General features: G+C 45.8%; 1 protein-coding gene across 2 annotated transcripts in view; it reads left to right on the top strand.

Moving 5' to 3' along the window:
* pdzrn4 (PDZ domain containing ring finger 4) overlaps positions 1-13,853 on the top strand; it is a 425,267-nt gene that overhangs the window by 375,505 nt on the left and 35,909 nt on the right. For both annotated transcript variants that reach the window (XM_067999883.1, XM_067999884.1), the window contains one exon: positions 6,940-7,193. In XM_067999883.1, the coding sequence (XP_067855984.1) occupies positions 6,940-7,193 (254 nt within the window). The remainder of the gene's footprint in view (positions 1-6,939; positions 7,194-13,853) is intronic.

Raw genomic sequence — 13,853 nt, 5'->3', positions numbered from 1 at the left:
TTGCTGTGCGCAAGTTGCTTCCTGCATTTAGTAACATTCATTGCATTTCAAAGTGGTTCATTGTATGTGAAGCGCTTTGAGATGTGATAATGCTATATAGCTATATATATATATATAGACCTATATATATGAGCAAGTCTTTCTTTGTGCTGACTTGTGCTTTGTGCTCACACATAAGCAATGACCCAAAACAATAGTGCATTTGCAATCAAATAGTGACTGCGTCCCATAATCACGTTTGTAAAATGTCACAATAAAGATTCAGACATACTAAAAAAAAGTTTTGTTTTGTTTTAACCAATTTTCTGCTGTCCTGAAGGTTGCCGGGCTCTACAGGAGCCAACAATTCTGAGGTATCTTATCCAAGAGGCCACTCTTCACACATGAGCCTGCACAGCAAGTGTTGGCAGCTATTCAACCATCAAAGACATCACACCAAAGACCAATTCTGTTCACACACACACACAGGATAGAAGGATAGGCTGATAGGGTTAGATGAAGTGGGGTGGAAGGAGGCTCGTGTGAAGTTTAAATGCCGGCATACACCAGTTGGGCCAAATGGCCTGTTTCTGTGCTGTAGACTCTATGTAATTATATGTAACACACATTTTCCAGTGCGGGTCACTGGATAGTATTTAAGACTGGGAACTTGGGCTGATTTTCCTTTCCCTATCCCAGGGGCACTTAACTAATTGAGGCAGGGGTTTTCTGTTCTGTCTGGCTTCGTAAAACACCTTTAACCACTAGGCTAATGAAGGAGTTTCACGTCTGACCGGTCAGGGAAAAAAATGAATGAATGTATTGTAGCCTTGTAGTACCTGGACCTTCGATATTAGAGGAGCTGTCGTATTTATGTGGTTCACTAGCAGTCTCTAGTGTTACTAAACTTTTGGTGCTTTTTTTATGTACAACGGATACGTCATCTCATTCACTGATTGTGGGATCTTGCTGTGGACACTTTCATATAGCGTAGCAGGAACCCCACTGTATGGTCAACCTACGCAGAACATTTGACTATCCACAATACAGTTCCTCCAGACCACTCCCTCCCTTCCACTATCATGGAAGCACCATCACCACAAGAGCTGCAGCGGTTCAAAGAGAAGGCCCACCACCACCTTCTCAGGACAACTTGGGATGGGCAATAAGTGCGGCCTTGCCAATGCTGCCCATATCCTGACAGCACATTAAAAAGTAAAAACACGTGGCTACATGTGAGTAAATTATCAAAATCAATAATTCCAAAATAAATTAGAATTCTCTTGAGGAATGATTTAACTAAAAGCACTGTATGGTTCCTAAAGGGTTTAATTCTGATCAGAGATTAATGTTATTTTGTTAGAAAGAATTTGGATTTATATTGTGCCTTTCACGTCCATCACTGTTCAGTCACTATTGTTTAACGCAGCAGCCAATTTGGACACAGCAAGATCCCACAATCAGTGAATGAGATGGAGAATCCGTTAATTTGATTTAGTGGTGTTAGTTGAGGGAGGAATGTTGCGAGAACTCTCTGCCCTTCTTTGAATATTGCCATGGGATCTTACATCCGCCCAAACAGGCAGACAGTTTAACATCTCATCCAGAACATGGTACGTCTGCCAGTGCAGCATTCCCTCGGTACTACACTGAAGTGTCAGCATAGATTATGTGCTCATGTCCCAGAGTGGGGCTTGAACCTAAAGCTCAGAGGCAAGAGTGTTACCAACGGAGCCAAACTGACGAGAACAGCTCAATGTAATGAATGAGCAACAGAAGTGGGTTGTGGGGTGCTTCAGGAGGAGAATGACTATCTTAAAATAGCTTGAAGGAAAATATAGAATGCAGATCAGAAGGCTAAAAAAAAAGTGTGTTCCTCACATGTGCACCTACAATGTCCAGTGTACATAATATATTATACCAATACTTCTATGTGTGTTGAGATTGTACAGTGTTCGACATCATGAAGTATATTCCATAAATTTGCTCTCCAATGGAACCATTTTCTATTTATGTCAACCTTTTCCTATGTGTGATTTATTCATGGTCCTGATCCCTTCACGGTCTCGCTCCATCATACCGTAGGAACTTTCTCCAGCCAGATGTCTCTGCTCACACCCTCCCCTCTCCAGCTCTGGATTACTGCTCCTCCTCGCTCAACTATTGGAGTCACCATGCCTGTTCTTTTGCTCTCCCTTCCAAAACCACTCCATGTTGTTACATCTCTCCCTTCCTTCAGAAGCCTCTTAAAGACCCAACTCTTCAACCATGTGTTCAGTCTCCCTCCTCCCTTTCATTTTCCCCATCCCTTGCTTACGTGCTTCCTCTTCCCCTTGTATGGTGTTCTGATACATTCTTCCATGTGAGGGTTTCAATCCAACTCACTCCTGTATGAGCATATAGTATACAGCAAATTATTCCAATGCAACATGTATTTCACCACCATAAGAAGTAAAGAAGTAATAATCCAAGAATATTTGTGTATTATTGTATATGGAAACATAGTGGGTAGGTAATGTAGTGGTTATATTACTGGACTTGTAATTCAGAGGCCTGGACTAAAGAATGTGAGTTCAGATCCCACAGTTTGAGAATTTGAATTCAGTTTTAAATATCTGGAAATAAAAATCTGGTATCACTAAAAGTGACCATGAAGTTGTCGGATTGTCGTCAAAACCCAACTGATTCACTAATGTCCTTTTAGGGAAGGAAACCTGCTGGCCTTAACCAGTCTGATCTATATGTGACTCCAGTCCCACACCACCTCTGAATGCCCACCACCAATTTGTCAGGGCATCTAAGGATCAGCAATAAATGCTGGCCTTCCCAGCAACACCAACATCCCAGAATGAACACATCCAAAAGCTTAATTGTTGAAATTACACTATTTTAGATTTTACCTCTTTAAAGAAAATCTGAGATATTTAAAGTGTCTGAAAAAAAAATGGCAAGGACACTCCCTATATTTGGACTTAATGTTCCTCAAACTGTGCTGTCGTATGCTGATCTGCATGTGTATGGTCCAGAATCTAAGTTAAGGGACAAAGCAAATGTAAAGGTGAGGATGTGGGAGGGCTCATTTGTCTGTTAAGGGACATGCTCAGTAGATAGAGTGGCACCAAATGAATATAATTAAAGTATTAGTCAGTGTTTAGGAGTCCCTTGTCTGAATCTGACTCTTGACTGACAATTATTCTGAGGCTCCAGAGGGAGAGCTTTCCAGTCTTGGCTGAGCTGTCTGATTGGGAGCAGGGGTTAAGGGAGAGTCGGAAGGTGGAGGAATCCCTTCCTAACCTCCAGCTCCCGTCACACTGACAGATCTGCAGAGCTATTGTGCATTGGATCATCTTCTCCCAACAAAGAATGTGGGGAAGGGGGGGTGGATTCAAGTGGGAAGTGAAAACAATGAAGTACTAGTGCAAAGAAAATCATTTAGAGCATTGAAATATGCTTTGTACAGTATAAGTTGGGAAATCTATGCAGTGCTCAATTGTCACAGAAGCGATCTCAGGGACGAGCTTTGTGCCTAGCGTAGGCACATTTGTGAGTCTATTTGTGTGACAAACAGTCAGATATAGAATCAGCAAAACTAAAGCCCAAGGGAAAATAACCAGTTTTACAGTCACATAATCTGTGCTTTGTGTCGTACACTCTGTGCCTGGTACAATGTGCTTTTGTACCTCTTCTGTATAACTGTGCCTGCTTTGTATCTTTGTATGCATAATAAAATGTTTTGACAAGAAGCAATACCGAGCCCGTAATGCTGATTGTGATGGGAAAGCAGCCAGTTTGCTGACTATTCCTTCTGAATTGCGATTTGCCCACACAGCTTCCAAATGGTTAATGTCCTCCCTCAGATTGCCTGTTTCCCAATGCAAATCCTTCCCTCAAATCATTCAGAGAATGGGGAAATGTCCTTCATTTGAATTTAACACTATCGTGGAGCAAATCCAAAAACACGTTTCAGCTAGATACTTCAGGTGGGAATTCGATTCCTAACATCTGGCACACATTTAGCAGGAAATCAAAGGGGGGAAAAGAGCCATTACATAGAAGATCCATTAAGAATGGAAATAGTACAGCTTACATCTGCAAAACTATATGCTTTATTACTCACAGGGTGCATATGGATTAATTAGCCCATCTGGCACACTACAGTTATTCTAACACCCCACTATCTGTCTAATAAATAGTGTGTGGTTACTGCTTCATGTGAGAACCTTCTTGTTAGCTCAGTGGCAGCTCTCTTGTCTCTGAGTCAGAAGGTTGTGAGTTCAAGCCCCACTTCAGAGACCTGAGCACAAAATCTAGGCTGATACTCCAGTGCAGTACTGAGGGAATGCCGCACTGTCGGAGGTGCCGTCTTTCAGATGAAACATTAAACCGAGGTCTCTTCTGCCTTGAAAGAAGACATAAAAGATCCTACAGCACTATTGAAAGAAAAGCAGGGGAGTTCTCCCCGGTGTCCTGGCCAATATTTATCCCTCAGCCAACACATAAAAAGCATTTGATCTGGTCACCTATTTCATTGTTGTTTGTGGGATCTTGCTGTGCACAAACTAACTGTCACATTTCCTACATTACAACAGTGACTACACTTCAAAAGTACTTCATGGGATGTAAAGAATTTTGGGACATCCTGGGGTCGTGAAAGGTGCCATATAAATGCAAGTTCTTTCTTTTGCTTTTTGCTGTATTTAGAACTGTACAGTACAGCATCACCATCAGCTAGTTCATGTAATACGAGTCACAGGAGCACTTGCATGAACAGACTCGTGATACAGGTTGTGTTTAAAGGGGCAGCATCAAGGTTCACCAATAAGCCAGTTGTGCCGTGCACTGCTGAAGGTGGGCCTAGGCCATGCACATCTGCAAGGCCCCAGGTTCGATCCCCGGTCGGTGCGGAGTCAGCTCATCTCAGCCAGGGTATTGTTAGTGGCCCTGTGCTGCACAGGTGAAAGTTGGCCAGGGTTCCCAATTTTGATTGCTGTCCAGTGCACCTCTGCTCACCTGTGGCCATTGGGTGAAGATGGGATCGGGCCTGGCTGGGATGCTTCCTACAATAACAACTTGCATTTATATAGCGCCTTCAATATACTAAAACGTCCCAAGACAATGCAGTTGGGGGCCTGATTTAAATTTAGCTGCTGCTGGCTGGGTTTCCCAGGGCTCGGGGAACCCAGCAGCGAAAGGGAGATAGGAGCTGCCGGCTCCTGCAGGCTAGTGCTTTTTAGAGCACTGCTTGTGAGCCAGGAGGAGCAGGAGTGTTCCCCTGGACCCACAGGCTTCCCTTCTGCCGATCATGGCCTCTTCTCGCTGCTGCGATCGGCGTCCCACCTCATAAGAACATAAGAAATAGGAGCAGGAGTAGGCCATACGGCCCCTTGAGCCTGCTCTGCCATTCGATAAGATCATGGCTGATCTTCAAACTCAACTCCACTTTCCTGCCCGATCCCCATATCCCTTAATTCACCTAGAGTCCAAAAATCTACCTGTCTCAGCCTTGAATATACTCAACTTCTGGGCATCTACAGCCCTTGGGGGTAGAGAATTCCAAAGATTCACCACCCTCTGAATGAAGAAATTCATCCTCATCTCACTCCTAAATGGCCAACCTCTTATCCTACGACTATGCCCCCGAGTCCTAGACTCTTCAGCCAGGGGAAACGGCCTTTCAGCATCTACCCTGTCAAACCCCTCAGAATCTTATATGTTTCAATGAGATCACCTCTCATTCTTCTAAACCCCTGAGAGTATAGGCCCATTCTACTCAACCTCTCCTCATAGGACAACCCTCTCTCATCCCAGGAATTAATCTAGTGAACCTTCGTTGCACCCCCTCTAAGGCAAGTATATCCTTCCTTGGATAAGGAGACCAAAATTGTACGCAGTACTCCAGATGAGGTCTCACCAAAGCCCTGTACAATTGTAGTAAGACTTCCTTAGTCTTGTGCTCCAACCCCCTTGCAATAAAGGCCAACATGCCATTTGCCTTCCTAATTGCTTGCTGTACCTGCATTTAAACTTTCAGTGTTTCCTGTACAAGGACACCCAAATCTCTCTGAACACCAACATTTAATAGTTTCTCACCATTTAAAAAATATTTGTTTTTCTATTCTTCCTACCAAAGTGAATAACCTCACATTTGCCCACATTATACTCCATCTGCCACCTTCTTGCCCATTCACTTGACCTGTCTATATCCCTTTCTAGACTCTTTGTGTCCTCCTCACAGCTTACTTTTCCACCTACCTTTGTATCGTCAGCAAACTTGGATACATTGCACTTGGTCCCTTCATCTAAGTCATTAATATAGATTGTAAATAGCTGAGGCCCAAGCACTGATCCTTGTGGCACCCCACTAGTTACAGCCTGCCTACCCTAGTATTCCTAGTCTCTGTTTTCTAACCTTTAACCAATCCTCTATCCATGCTAATTTATTACCCCCAACCCCATGAGCCCTTATCTTGTGTAGCAACCTTTTAAGTGACACCTTATCGAATGCCTTCCCCCCCCCAACCCTCCCCACAAAGCCCTGATCTCCCTCCCGATTGTCGGGCTCTTCCCCCTCCCCACCAAGCTCCGATCTCTCCCGGTGGCAAGGACCGTCCCCATTAGTCCCTGGTTGCGGCCTTCTGCCACTGGCTTTCCCGCCCGGCAGCTGTCCAGCCTGTCAATCTGCCGTTAATATCAGCAAGACCTCCACGTCCACACGCTATCCGGGTTTTAGACGTGCTGTTGCGCTCCCCCGCTCCCTTCCTGTCTCTCCGTAAATATTGGGGCCATTGTTTCTGCAGATTAATTTTGAATTCCCCCCCCCCCCCACTTCATGTGCAGGGTGTGTCCTCTGGTTTTACTGTTCTGGGCGAGGTGAAAGAGCTTGTCATAGTCTACAGAAGTGTGTGAGCACCTCGTATGTTACTGAAGAGGATGAGGTCATGAAATGATCTATTTTTGCAGGTCAATGGGAAGGATCTCTCGAAAGCAACACACGAGGAGGCAGTGGAAGCTTTCCGAAATGCCAAGGACCCCATTGTTGTGCAAGTTCTGCGGAGAACCCCCGTCACGAAGAGTCATGGCAGTTCCCAGGAAGTTCCGCTTGTGGATGCTGGCACGCAGACGGAAATTACTTTTGAGCACATCATGGCTCTCTCCAAGCTGAGGTCGTCTTCACCTCCAGTGCCTGATATCTGTCCATATTTATTATCAGACAGGTACAACACAGCCTCTCTCATTTGTTGCAATCACTATAGCTGTTTTTAGAAACTATTAGATAACTTGAACTAACTTTAAGGATGGAAATCAGGTTTGTTGTCTTGTTGCGATTTGACGTTTACTTAGAAATTACTATATTGAAGGAGGCCATTCAATCAATGCCAGCACTAGCACATCAATTGGAACTGTCCACTCTAATTCTGTTTCCTTGCCCTTCCCCACTATCCTTTGATATTTTCCCCTTTTAAATATGTATCCAAATCCCTTTTATATTGTTACAGCCTCTGCCTCAAAAGCCACTTGTGATAAAGCTGTTCTAACAACCCTCTGTGTGAAGAAACTTTACTTCCCAACTTCAGCAGTGACAAGTCTTTCACTATTTACCCTCTCGAGACCCTTCATAATTTTGAAACCTCTATCAGATTCCCCCTTAACCTTCTCTGTTTCAATGAAAAAAGCCTCAATTTGTCACGCCTTTCTTCATAACTATGATCTCTCATTTCATTGCAGATTCACTGTACTCTTTCAATGGCTGTTGTATAATCATAGAATCATAGAAAATTTACGGCACAGAAGGAGGCCATTCGGCCCTTCGTGTCCGTGCCGTCGGATAATGGAGTGCCCAGAAATGTATGCAATATTCCATCTGCAGCCTAATTAACATCCTATACAAATTCAACATCACTTCTTTGTTTTTAAAGTCCATGCGCCTATGTATTAAAACCCAGATTCCCAGTTGCCTTTTTATGGCCCTTTCTAACTGCACTCTCTTTAACAATCTATTAATCTGCACCGCTCACTGTCTTCCTCCACTCAGTTAAGAGCCCTACAGTTCAAGGTATACTTCATTTCACTCTTTTTTTCTCCCCAAAATGTACATTTCTCTGCAATGTCACCCATCTCCCTATTCCTCTTACCTGTATGTCCTCCTGCAATCTCTTGCGTTCTTCCTCGCTCTTTCTCATCAATCTCACTCCTGTTGTACCTACGGCCAAATTCTTTATTATGTAAATAAAAAACAAAGGAGCTCCGAGGATGGCTCGCTGGGGCACTTCACTACCCACGTCCCACCAATCTGAAAAACACTTATTTACTCCTACTGTTTGCTTTCTGCCCCCTAGCCATCCCTCTACATTCCCTTTAATATTATGTGCCCCCATTTTCACTCTCATTTGTGGCACCTTATCTAATATCTTCTGAAATTCATCTGTATGTGTGTATATCTCCATCACATTTCCTTTATCTATAAACTCTCTTGATTTTCCTCAGTCATGCATGACCTGCCGTTTAAAGGTCCATGGTGACTGTTTCTGAATAGCCCACGCTTATTTTAGTGTTCACTGTTTTCATTTAGAAGTTTACCCTCAACTGAGGTAAGACTAATTGATCTATCGTTTCATGTCTTATTCTTTTTTTGAACACTATTTGATGGTCTATAATGTGTTCCCAATATGATAACAAATCCATTACTATTTCTTAACTCTACCCAAACAGACTGTCTCCGAGCATCACATCTATAAAATAAATTCCTTTCTGTGGCATTATTGTGACCTTAAATAAGAACATCACCACTCATCCCTTTCTGCCTTGTCTATCACTTCTAAATGTTTAGTACCCAGAGATATTTAGTTCCCAGTCTTGCCCAGCTAGAACCAAATTTCTGTAAAGGCCACAATAGCACATCCCTCAATTCCAATTAGTGCCACGGTCTTTGGCCCCCGGCACAAACTCTGTGCCCTTGACACGAATTCTAACACCCTCCCCTTTGTCTACAGCTATTCGACCCTGAGCTGAGAGAGTTTCAGGAGAGCTTCCAAATGCGTGGGCAACGCTCCTGCCCGAAACAGGCGGGAGTCTACCTGAGTCAGGGTCGTACGCTTTGCCCATTGAGACTGGGCCTTGAGCGGCCTCGCCAGTCGTCCAATGGAAGCTGCCCGCAAAACGGCAACTAAAAATTGTTCTGTGCATTTTTGTGGAGCCAAGAGGAGCTCCTCCTGGCCTCACAGAAATACTGTGACCCACTGCCAGTCACTCAGTGGGCCACCTGAAGTGTCTCTCCCACTTACCCCCCACCCGACTTTAACAGTTTTTTTTCCAGCTTGGTTCCGTTATAGAGCTGAAGGGTTCCTCCCCCCCCCCCCCCCCCCCCCCGCCCTGGATCAGCGAGCTGCCTGTCAGCACTCGCTGAGTTCTTAGCAGCTTGCCGGCCCAATGCAAATGAGGCCTGAACTTGAAAGTGGTTCAGGCCTTGTGCTTCTAATATCGGGGCAGGCGATCACTGTGCCCACCACCCACTCGATACAGGCCAATGTTGAAAATGGCCCTCGGGATCTCCAGAGATGAAGTGTATTCTTTTCTTCAATTGGACTGCCCCAGTTTGTCATTCCCTTAATTTGGAAGGTGGGAGACTAGCTCAGAGATATCTCTAATGTACTGGCAGTGCTTTGTAGCTCACTGTCATATAGCACTTGGGTAAAGATATTCCTGAGTGACTTCATGGCACATCAGGCTAACACAGTGAGTGCCACAACACCCGGTTAGCGGGACTCAGGTGTTCACCTGTAATTACCTGATCTCAGTCGGAGGTGATTGAATAGAGGTGAAGTGCTTCTGACGAAGGGAGAGAAAACTGGACTATTGTGCCTCCTCCCTATCACAAGCACTACTCGCTGACTATCTTTTTGGCATGGGGTCAATCTTGCATTCTTAAAACGTGGCACTATGAGAAAAACAAATTCTGCAAGGCGGGATTCGGTACCTGCAGTGGCTGAGCTGCTTTAAATTTTTGGGAATTTATTGCGATCCGCAGAATTGGGGCAAGCGATTCACATTATAAGGGGTAACATACTCTTTCTCAATAATATGCCTTAAACTCAATTTCAGACGAGCATTCCCAAAGCACCAATGTGATTTGTTTTCCATTTCCCACTCCAGGTGTCTTTTTGGCCTCTCTTAGTAAAATTGGGCTAAGATTGTCCAAACTCATTTTACGTTGAACCCTTTCGGCAATCAGAGATGTGAAGCTTTCAACTCCATCAGTCTAGTTGAGTTCAAACCCAGAGGTGAACAAAATACATTAGAAAACACTATGGTAACCTGCTGCCCAAGGAGCTGTTCTCACTCGCAGGTCTCTGAGGCCACATTCCAAATCTGGAAATAAGTTTTTAAATCAGAAGTGCAAGGTGGCTTCTTCAGTTTAAAAGGGCCATTGCCAGTGGGAAGTTCAGGGTTGCAGGTTGGAAGTTCCCGCTTATAAATGAGATGTGCACAAAATGGCAGCAGAAAGTGAGCCTCCTATGATCTGGTTCTAAAGAACTTTAAAAGCACAGTCTTGGTACAGAATCGGTCAAAGACTGAGAGAAGATTGTGACTTACAAGATTTGATCTGAAAAGATTAAAAACAGAAATTGCTGGCAACACTCAGCAGGTCAGGCAGCATCTGTGGAGGGAGAAACCGAGTTAATGGGCCCGATGTTAGCAGGGCTGTGGGGGGGGCTATCGGGCGCGTGGGTAACGCGCCCAGGGAAATTAGTCAGCTTCCCGCGTGATCGTAGCATCCAATCTACTAATTGGATCCACTTACCTTCTCCTCCGGGTTCCCCACTGCTGATCTGCGCGTCGGTCGGGCTGCGCATGCGCAGTAAGATCTGTCAGCTGGAGGAGCTCTATTTAAAGGGGCAGTCCTCCACTGACTGATGCTGCAACAAATAGCAAAAAGTACAGCATGGAGCAGCCCAGGGGGAAGGCTGCTCCCAGTTTAATGATGCCTCACTCCAGGTATCAATACATGGGGTGAGGAGGAGGAGGAGGACAGAGATCTCCCCCCCGGCGGGCGGGAGGAAGCGGCCTGCCTCCGCCACCAGGAAGGCCTGGCTCGAGGTGACAGAGGAGGTCACCAGCGCAACCAACATATCGCCCACCTGCATACAGTGCAGGAGGCGCTCCAATGACCTCAGTAGGTCAGCCAAATTGGGTAGACGTAGTCATTCCCCTACACTCCGTCTGCCACATCACTGTCCCCACCCCACATCTCCTTCAGCACTGCCAACACAACTCTGTCACATCACCCCTCATACCCACTCAAACCTCATCCTCATCTTACCTGCACCTACTCACCTCGCCAGTACTCATCCCGCCACTACCACTCAACCCAATCCTCATACAATCTCATGGCTCTATCTCATACTCACCCTCTCGTGCATCTCTCTCACAGCCAGCCTCACTCAACCTGCCACTACCTGTGCTGCAGCCACAGGGCATGCATCACATATGTGCAGTAGGCAGCATCAGGCAAACGTGTCGTGAGCATGAAGGGGATGCACAAGGGTGTTTGAGGGTTTGTCATGGGTGTTACTTATATTGAATTTCTGACCAACTCACATTACATATTATATTGGCACCACTACTGCCATGTCTTCGCAAATCCTGTCTGGTTTGTGCAATATTGCCCTCTCCTGAGAATCACTATGAAGACCCACAACTGATGCCACCCATTGTGTCACTGCAGAGTGGGTGTAGGTGTACTTGCAGGGCTCTTTTGCGCAGACGACCAGGAGACATCGGCGATGTCTCCGGTTGCACCCTGGAAGGATGCGGAGGAGAAGTTGTTGAGGGCAGTGGTGACTTTGACAGTGACAGGTAAGAAGATGGTGCTCGGGCCAGCCAGGAGCAGCTTGGCATGAAGGAGGCTGCAGATGTCCACGACTAATGTCGAGTGACTCTGAGCCTCCATGTGCACTGCTGCTCAGAGAGGTCCAGGAGGCTGAGCCTCAGTCTGTGGACCCTGTGGCGAGGGTAGTGCCCTCTGCGACGCATCTCTCTCTGCGGTAGCCCTCCCTCCTGCTGTACAGGTGGATGTGTCACAGCACTCTGTTGTGGAGCTCCACGTGTCAGAGGTGGACGGTGTGGATGGCGAGGCTGGTGAGGCTGGTGATGCTGTTCGCTCTCCAAGGAGGTCATGACTGCAGCTACGGCGGCCCCCATCTGCAAGATGTACATCTGAGGGGGTCCGCAAGGTAGGTACATGTCTCTGGACCCCGGGGTAAGTGTGCAGGTTGGTGACTTTGACTGTTAGGAGGAGGGTGGTGGAGGCCAAACTTTGTCCCAAGTGACAGAGTGGCCTCCTGCAATGAGTGAGGGTCTCCCCCCCAACCTGTCAAATGGACCTTTGCAGCTGCCACAGGCTGACAGCTGCAACACGTCCATTTGACCTGGGAGTGTTTCCCCCAGTGTGGGAAGCAGTCCCAGTTTGCTCTAAAATCCCACCCCTCCTCACATAATCCCTTAATCAGGTCAGTTAATGACCTGAAATACCTAAATAAATACTTTCAATTGGCATCCCGCTGGCTTTAATTGCCTGCGGGAATCCCACCAGCGGGGGCTGCGCGCACACGCCGACGCGTCAGCGGGGAACCCGGAAGTGCGCGGGTTCGGGGCGGGCTCCGGTCCCGCGCCGGGATTCTCCGATTTTCGGAGCCCCCCCGCCAGGAACGCACCCGATAGCGGGTGCTAAAATGACGCCCAATGTTTCAGGTCGATGACCTTTTGAGTGTTTCCAGCATTTTCTGGTTTTATTTCACATTTCCAGCATCCGCAGTATTTTGCTTTTGACCTGAAATGATGTTTCATCTGTTGCTATATAGGGGGTCTGTGTCGGAAGCCAAACAGAACACAGCAAAAAAAACAAATCCAAGTGGCATGAAATATTCCTTCCTTCACTTTAATATATCTAAAAAAATTAATCCTGTCCTGGAATCATAGGAGTACTTACTCCTACTGGGTGAATGGGGTGTGTGGGGATATGAGATTGACAATTTCTAATGGGGGAAGGAGGGATGTACCATCAAATTGGGGAAGGGATGAGTAAGACCCATGGAGTACAGGGCTGAGGGAGAGGAGACTTCCTTCTGTGCAATAGTTCAGCATCCAACATCCTTTCTGGGAACTGCGAACGTTGTGGAACCAAACAGGGAAAACTGGCACCATTCAGGATATGGGAGAGCACTTTTTGGTTGTCATTTTCTTTCATTTTTCCATTCACTGGATTTCTAAAAGAATGTACCGTGGGCGTAATTGACTGCTGGGCTGTAAATGTAGATAGTTTAACCATCCATGTGCTTAAAACTGTTTCGAAACGTGCTGTTGTAAATTAAATTGTTATGTCAAGGTATGTGAAAGTAGAAATAACCCTTAAATTCAGCAAAAAAAATAATGTATTAACTTAAATCTTATTTTTGAAAGAGTGTATTCTGTCCTACTTGAGTGAATTTTGTGTACAGATCCAAATTCTCAACATTAACACTGACAGATGATTTTATAAAGAGAAATGTGCTTACCTTTACTGTACCGGATTGATTTGAAGCCTAGTTGATTTAATCTGTTCCTTTCTCACCCCCTTTCTCAAGAGGGCTACTTGTGAAACAATGGGGTCCACCTGTATGGGCTACTAGAATCTACACACCTCATGAGTTCCTGAAGGTGGCAATTCATCCACAGCTTCGTTGTTTAAAATGTTGGTGTCAGCCTTGGCTCAGTGGTAGCACTCTTGCCTCTGAGTCAGTCGGTTGTGGGTTCAAGCCCCACTTCAGAGATTTAAGCACATAATATAGACTGATACTTCACTGCAGTACTGAGGGAGTGCTGCACTGTTGGAGGTGCCG

This window comes from Heptranchias perlo, chromosome 18 (genome assembly GCF_035084215.1).
Source record: "Heptranchias perlo isolate sHepPer1 chromosome 18, sHepPer1.hap1, whole genome shotgun sequence".
Classification (NCBI taxonomy): domain Eukaryota; kingdom Metazoa; phylum Chordata; class Chondrichthyes; order Hexanchiformes; family Hexanchidae; genus Heptranchias; species Heptranchias perlo.
This window is presented reverse-complemented; position numbering and strand designations above follow the sequence as displayed.